Source organism: Aplidium turbinatum, chromosome 9 (assembly GCF_918807975.1).
Source record: "Aplidium turbinatum chromosome 9, kaAplTurb1.1, whole genome shotgun sequence".
Taxonomy (NCBI): Eukaryota; Metazoa; Chordata; class Ascidiacea; order Aplousobranchia; family Polyclinidae; genus Aplidium; species Aplidium turbinatum.
The window spans coordinates 15,824,430-15,832,308 of NC_137480.1; the positions used below are offsets into that span (position 1 = coordinate 15,824,430).

General features: G+C 34.7%; 1 protein-coding gene across 1 annotated transcript; it reads right to left on the reverse strand.

The window, feature by feature from the left end:
* Window positions 1–206: 206 nt before the first annotated feature.
* On the reverse strand, window positions 207–7,651 carry LOC145776738 (uncharacterized). The gene is made up of 14 exons (XM_082587964.1): window positions 7,610–7,651; window positions 7,285–7,393; window positions 6,625–6,805; window positions 6,164–6,277; window positions 5,714–5,915; window positions 4,341–4,469; window positions 4,015–4,147; window positions 3,689–3,941; window positions 2,946–3,062; window positions 2,456–2,654; window positions 2,069–2,221; window positions 1,320–1,470; window positions 639–720; window positions 207–249 (listed from the first exon to the last, which is right to left on the reverse strand). Exons 1-14 carry the CDS (start codon window positions 7,649–7,651, stop codon window positions 207–209), a joined length of 1,908 nt encoding a protein of 635 aa, XP_082444090.1.
* Window positions 7,652–7,879: the final 228 nt, after the last annotated feature.

The window sequence follows — 7,879 nt, forward strand, 5'->3', positions numbered from 1 at the left end:
ACAAACATATCATCTTCCCATTTCCAAAAGTAAGTAAAATGAGCAATATTTGCATCTAGACATATTTTTGGCTTGTTTTTCCACATATTAGATATGTATGTTAAGCACAACTTATGCCATAATAATGTAAAATATGTAAAATTTTCCAACTACATCCTGGAGGTAGTCTCATCATACATTCATACAGTCGTTAGGTTTTTTGTATATCAGGATTTTTGCCAATAACCACATTTTACTTGCAAAATTAAACTTGGTGGAAAACAAAACGAATTAAAATTTAAATTAGCACATCAAATGAACCGCTTACAACATAGAATTCACAAAAAATCCTTGATATTTTAAATGGAACATGCAATTTCACCAAAAGCGACACACCAAACGATACTACCTCCAGGTTGCGATTGGAAAATCTTACATATTTTACATTGTTATTGCATAAGTTGTGCTTAACATACATACCTAATCTCCGGTTAAACAAGCCAAACATATGTCTAGGTACAAATATTGCTTATTTTACTTACTTCTGGAAATGGGAAGATGACAGGTTTGTCATAGCTATAATTGTAACAATTCAGACTCTTAGAAATTTCCTCAAATAGCAACATATTTGGCCGTGTTCTAGTAGGCCGTGCTCCCACCAAACGTTTCCGAATGGCCGTCTGTTGTTGGCAAGAATTCTTGGGTTGCTTATCATTTTTGCAAGAGCTCTCGATAATAAATCTATAAAAACAAAACCCTTTACAACTTTGTAAAAAAATATTTTTCAGAATTAGGCCTACAACCGTATGTCGAGTTGATAAATATTGAAAATAAGTAGTAATACTGATGTGGAATCAACGCCTGAAAGAACTTTACGAAATATGGAAAATATTCTATCATACAGTAATAGTTCCAACAAATATGGAGATGCATGGTATAGCGTAGGCCAATGTCAATGGGCCACAAACTAAACAGTCAAATACTGGCATTCCTAAGAATGCTTTATGTCCTTTCACTCTAAAATGTAAAAATACTTGCGTTGAAAAGCTTAATCTAAAACTTTTGTTGGCAACAAGTTTCAATGCAATGATAAGGGCGTCACAACGGAATTTCGCTTCACCAGGACTTTGTCACACCGGAAGAAAAGTCCCGGGTGCCACAATACACAATGCTTCATTTATAGTTAGAGCAAGTCTCACTTACATATCCAGCCAACAAAGTCCACTGTTTTATTATTGTTTCCTCATCTACAGACGTTAAATCAATATGAAAAAAGATCAAGTTTTACTTTTAACTTCTTTCCCTACAAAATATCTGGGTGTAAGGAACGATTTCGGTACCTGCGTCGTATGGAGTCATAACTTTCGACGTCAAAGGTTTCGTGTAGTATTTGAATAGCTTGAAATGAAAACTGTCAAGGATGCTTCTGCATCCATTAGCAATGAAGTTGGTCAAACGAGTACGGCTACGATAGTGAGTCAGATGAAGAGCCTGTCAATAAGTAAAACAGATAAAATCGACCAAAATATGTTTGCATCCAAACACATCACAACTTCTGTTGCAAACAGCTGATTGTGTAGATATATTTTTAATATGCTGCGAGTCTTTGAAATTGATCCATCTTGACCTTAAGAACAAGACATATATTAGCAATGTGTTTTCTGTTGAAGAACAGACGCAAAAAAACAGCCTATACTTAGCTTATTTCTCGACCGAGAATGCCTTTTTGGACAATTGGACTAAACTTTAACACATTCGATGAAACCTTGATCAACCATGCACGTGCACCGTGCAGGTCATAAAGTTTGAAGTTTTATTTTCTTGCATTAAACACAAATTTAGCACATTTCAGATACTTGAACCGACACCGCCTAATCTTGCCGATTTCTTGTTTGTAAGACTTAATTAAGTGTTAACCTTTTCAGCTATTGAAAGGGCGCATATGATTTCAGTTCTTTTGTGGTGGTTGAGCAACTCTATCCAACAAACAATAGCCTACGAATAACACGATGCATGACACAAATGTAATTTTGAAAATATGGCTATATCTGATTAAGGATTTAGCCTGAGGTATCACTAATCAACTTACCCCTTGTAATCTGTTACTGAATCTTCCTGTGTCATATGCAGCCTCATAAGAGTAAGGTACTAACAAAAATGTGTTCACAATAATTTGAGAAAGCAGGATTGGTGGTTTGATGACATTAAATTTGCATACTCTCGATGCAGGACTTCCAAGTTCCTAAATGGAACAAAACAATTAATTAAATTGACATAATAACATAAATATAAATTATGCATAACGTAAATACAATAATAAATAATAATAGCTTATATAGAATAATAATATAAATTAACATAACAACTAAATTGGTTAGGTTCGCAATAACTGAAAGGTTTTATTAGACAACTAAACAGAAGGTCTTGTAAATTTAGATCAGAAACAATTACAATCTGACAGTTTTTGACACGTCACCTGGACAGTGCAGTTGACTGACAAGAATCCTTCGTTTGCTGTCCGCAAGTGACAAGTGTAGTTGGAACCGATGTAGGTAAACTCAGCATCATAAGCAAACGGATCATCCGACCCCACTGCAGATTTGATCGTGACGTAATTGTCGGCATTGGGCATGCCGATTGCACCTTTCAAGAAGTTGACGTTGTCGTAGTCGCAGCTGCATCAATGAAAAAAATCTTCTTTTTTATGTTTTCTTTGAGTAACTGTTCGATGGAACCTTACATTACCAATCCGTGCATATTTTATTGAATTTATAAAACAAATATTTCCTTATACTATAAAATAGCCTAATGACTTTTCCATTTTATTTTATACTGTTTAAACGTTTCAAAAGTTTTTCAATTTCACATGGGCTACTTTTTATTTTAACTTCTGGGTCTAGCATGATGGAACAAAGCTACTGTCGAGCTTTGAATCAAATGTTCTTCGATGTACATAATCGACCAACCTCAGGCATACTTCTGTCCAAGTCCAGAAAACTGTGCTGTTCATAGAGAAACTCATCATTGCCTCATTTTGAATATACCAGACGTCCAATTGGATGGTGTGATCAATTTCAGGTTTTCTGAAATTGTAGCAAAACTGTATGCCGGCTATCATAGTGAGATGGATAAAAAGCAACAGCGTCACAAAAAATAGCATTTGCCTGACAGACTGCTAGAATTAGGTTGAGGATGTTTAGAAATTTTTTAAAGGTGCTTCAGTTTGAAATCACTCCTTGCTCTCAAATGAAGCGTTTTGAATTACTGTAAATAACTTTATCGAGGCGGTAAACTACGTCATGAAGATAACATCTAAGTAGAAGTTTTGTTACTGCTTTGTCGGTAAAATCTCATCTTCTTTGCATGAGCCTTTACTGCAAAATCAAGGATCTATCCTTTTATCCACATCATGCTAATGGAACAGCACGAGAGGTTATTACCACTAGAGAGTATCCAGTCTTTGGCCACATCATCCAAAGCACGCAGATCTTCTAGTCTATTTAGTGATCGTAAAATGATACAATAGTTGACAAATAAATTGGTAATTAATTGACAATTACAAGCTACGTCGCTTTATATAAAATAGCACGATTTACTATCGTCTAAAAATCAAATTGAAAAATGAGTAACTGATTTGGATTTTCGATTAACAATAGTAAGGGTATGTTGTTAAAATAACTTCATTGATGAATGTGAATCTTGAAATTACTTTTCAGAAGCGGTCTTTAACCCAAAAGTGATCTTTCTTAGGAGGCCAGGCTCTATCGTCATGTATGCCTTGGAAGAGCCGTGTTTCCAATTCAAGTCAAAGATGGGGACTGTGATTGGTTGAAAGTCAATAACGGACGTGACGTAATTATACAGAGATTTCATGACTCTTTTATAGTCGGTGAGGAATATTTCTTGATAGATGTATCTGTTTAGATGGTGATTGAAGAGTGCAATCCCTTCTCTTGAAAAAGCTGTTGAAATAAAACAATTAGGTACATAGAAATTCTATACGAAAAGATCTGGAGTTAAAATAAAATTTTTCACCTTTTATTTTTTTCAGTAAAGTTGGTGTTCCGGAACGACCAGGAGTGACGTAGATCTTTTCAAATGCTTTGTAAGTTAGGTAAACCTCTTTCACAAAACCAAAAGCAAAACCTTCGTAAATAGCATTCCATTCCTATAAAATATTTGAAGACCATGGTAAAAAGTTCTATGATATAAGGTTTAAAGTTCTTATAACGAAACTTTTAATTTACTTTAAACTGATTGAAAGGATTAAAAAATAATCATTGGTACTCATTTTTAAAGGAAGAGTCTTTAAGAAGAGTCTTTCCAAATAGTTTTGTATATAATTAAGATATTTATCTTACTGTTCGAAGATTTTCATTCAAGTTTCCTGATAAATTTTCCATGGAAATTTCATAAAGGAGCTTTGCAATGGATGAAAGAGTAACATTTTGGAGGCGATATTGAGCAATTTGACGCTCACGGGATTTAAGCTGAATAAAAACATTTTATTGACACCAGTCCACCATCACAACTGACGCTACAGCAGCTACCTCGGTGTTTAAGAGCACACAAGTAGGATGTCATACGTTAACCTTAAATTGAAAGAAAGTTCAATAAAAGAAGCAAAATGTTTCTCGGCAGCCGATTTGTAGCAAGAATTGACAGTGATAGACATTTTGTGGCTAGAATACGGTGCGATACTGATGAGCCCAGCCTCATGGGCGAAACACGTGTCTATCGCTGTCAATTCTTGCTACAAATCGGCTGCCGAGAAACATATTGTTGATTGGATGGTCTGAATGGCTAGCGTGAAAGCTATACCGTTATGGTTAGCGAATCGCAACTGCTCGCTGTACTAGTGAGTGCTCAGCCTTGTGCTGATAGCCGGGAAGAACGCCCCTTTCTTCACAAAAGAAGCAAAAGCTCACATTTATTTTAGTGAATCAGTGTGTTACCAAACTTACCATATTGTCATTTTATGTTGAAACATCACCAATGACTTAATGAAAGTTTATTTTATTTTTTTCTAAACTGCTAAAACTAAAAACTTTTTTCAGGAACATATTTACTCTCGGATGCAGGATAGAGTAAACATTTGACTTATCGAAGGATAAGTTCAGTAAAGCAAGCGTAATACAACTTTGATAAAGGACGCTGTAGAATATTTTTCACTAAAATGCCATCATTACAAAAGATTGCATCTCAAAGGATTGGATCTCAAGTTTACGATAAAAATTTGCAGCTAACACACCAGAGTGTCGGGTTCCTAGGGTTTTGCTTCAAAATTTGTTCTGATGGCGGATGGGGCAGCTATGACTATTCTTGCATATTCGAATACCTGTTTTCGAATGTAGATCACTGTAGATTACTTCTTACAACAACAAAATCTTGCAATCGATCCGCATTTGTTGATGAATATGCGCTTTGATGGTTAAAAATGCCTTAGAAACTATAATTTTTAACGCTTTGCCACCTGCCTACAAAAACAACAAGCTTTTTATCAGCAAGGCGTTCAGAGTCTGAACTAATTGTGATATGCAACCATCTGATGTTTCTTACGCAAAGTCATATAGCATTGGAGTGGAGCACATCATTGGGAATATGCAACAATGCTTGTCTATGTATACAAGATAGCTATGTCTACAGTTTATAGTATAGATAGTATATCTACAGATAGTGTATAGTCTAAAAACGTCAACAGCACCGCAAATGACACAACATTAATTCGCCAAACCTTTTCGATCTTAGAGCACACAACATCCCAATGCAAAACGAACGATCGTGCTTTGATCTGGCAGTTATAATGGTTTTTGCTGCCAATAGTGAAATTGCTCTTGATGTATAAATGTCCTGATTCACTGGAAGAAAAGGTAACCTTCATTTCACTCCTGGGCTCGTCCAACTTCCTCCCAAACTCCAGCAATCGGATAGTGTGACTGGATAACATCAGTGAAAACTTTAATTAATTAATATTTCCAATATTGGTAAAAATGATCATAAATGTAGGCCTACTTAAGTAAAAATATATATGAAAGCATTTAATTAACTTCTTTTAATGCCAGCGACAAATGCACTTGAACGTAAATTACAATATAACAATATTTTGCATGAATAAAATTTTGTCAATTGCACTATCTAGATACAATATACATCTCTACTGCAAATTGTCAACTAAATGTTTTACCCAATATCCACGGCAACAAACTGAAAAGAAGATGAAGACACAAGAGAGAAGTTAGCAACTAATGTTCCTTCATTGCTGGATGTGAGCTTAACTTGCAAAATAAGACCTTCCATTCTGCAACGTACAAGACATAACTTACTAGTAACGCTATGTCTATAAATTCTATGTTTTTCGTTTGTGCAAAGCTCTGCATTTGGAAAAAAATTAAACATTTTGGAAAAATTACGTGTGCATGGTATTGTGAAGATTTATGTTTCTTACCACATCAGCTGAAGACTTATTGTGACTTGTGTCCTAACCCCGTCCATTTAATCGATTGAACATTATCAATTAAAATGGTTTTCTCAACAGCCGAGCCCAAAACAATATTTTGTCCATATTTTTTTCAAAACGTGTAGAATGGATAATAATAAATTCATGTCTGCAGCAAAAGATGATGTTTTAAGCAGAATACTTCTTACCCCTGATCGTTCAATCTGCTTTGAATGGCAATAAAGTCAGCTTCTCTGACAATCCTCATCTTCAAGGAACCTCTAGTAAAAGCTTCTACAGCTTGTAGAGCCTCGTTTGCTTTTAAAAGCAGTGCATCAAAATCAGGGGCAGATGCAACAATATTAAACAGAAACTTCAAAGTCTTTTCCACTAAAAACGTAAAGCTTGGTAAGCATATCTGCAATCCTATCAATTATTGCAAAAGATAGCACGGTAGCCTAAAGCACGGTAAAAATCATTGCAATCTTCATACTGCCATTGAACATTAGGTTATTATTCAAATATACACGCAGGGCCGCAAATTTGTACTTAAAATGATTTGTTTGATCAAAATTAAGTACACTTCTAGGACTAAAATTAAAAAGAGAATAAGGATATCATTAAACGTTTCTGTTTGCAAATGCCACAAGTTTTCAAAACTAATTCGGAGATTTTAAACACGACCTCAAAATTAATGGATAGCTACTGATGAGCTCAAACATGTAAAAGATTGAAGATATAGGACTTGCATCTGAATAAACATTTCGTTAACAGGTCGTAAACATGTTTAAAACAGGTGGTTAATATCTACATTGTGAAGAAAATAAACATGATTTAAAATGATCTAGTTCGCATCTCTATTAACTTACCAATTTTAAAGTTAGTTGTCACTTTGAGTTTGTTAAATAGTTTTTCCATTTCCTGCTTGATATAATGTGATAGTTGAACGATCGTCTTTTTATTGGATAAACTGAAAGTCTAAATATACAGTATAGTGAAGTAACACAAATGTTGTCAAGCCAGGTAGCCTAATCTTTAACGACTTTTCAAAAAATAGAAGTAGTAAAAGGAGAAAATGGAAGACCAAGATAAAAAATATTAAAAGTAAAGAAATAAATGAGATACTTTTTACGTGTAAATTACAATGCAAAAAAATAAAGTTTAATGTGAAATAAATATTTATCCATTTCATACCTCCAGTAGGTTTCCCCAACTTAAGCAATGTTCTATTGTCATTATCTCTAATACAGTACATTTATTAACGAGACACTTGTCTGCACAGTCAGCCTATACCTCGGAAAGGGTTCTCGCAAGCCACTTTTCTTCCATAAGCTGGGTATATTCAAATGAAATGCTTTTTGTTAATACTTGCAGCAGTGAAACCACCGTAAGTTGCATTTGGGCGTTTGCAAAGTACTTTTCGCTGGTAAAATGGGCCCTAGTACCGTTTTGAGCTTCCTGTAA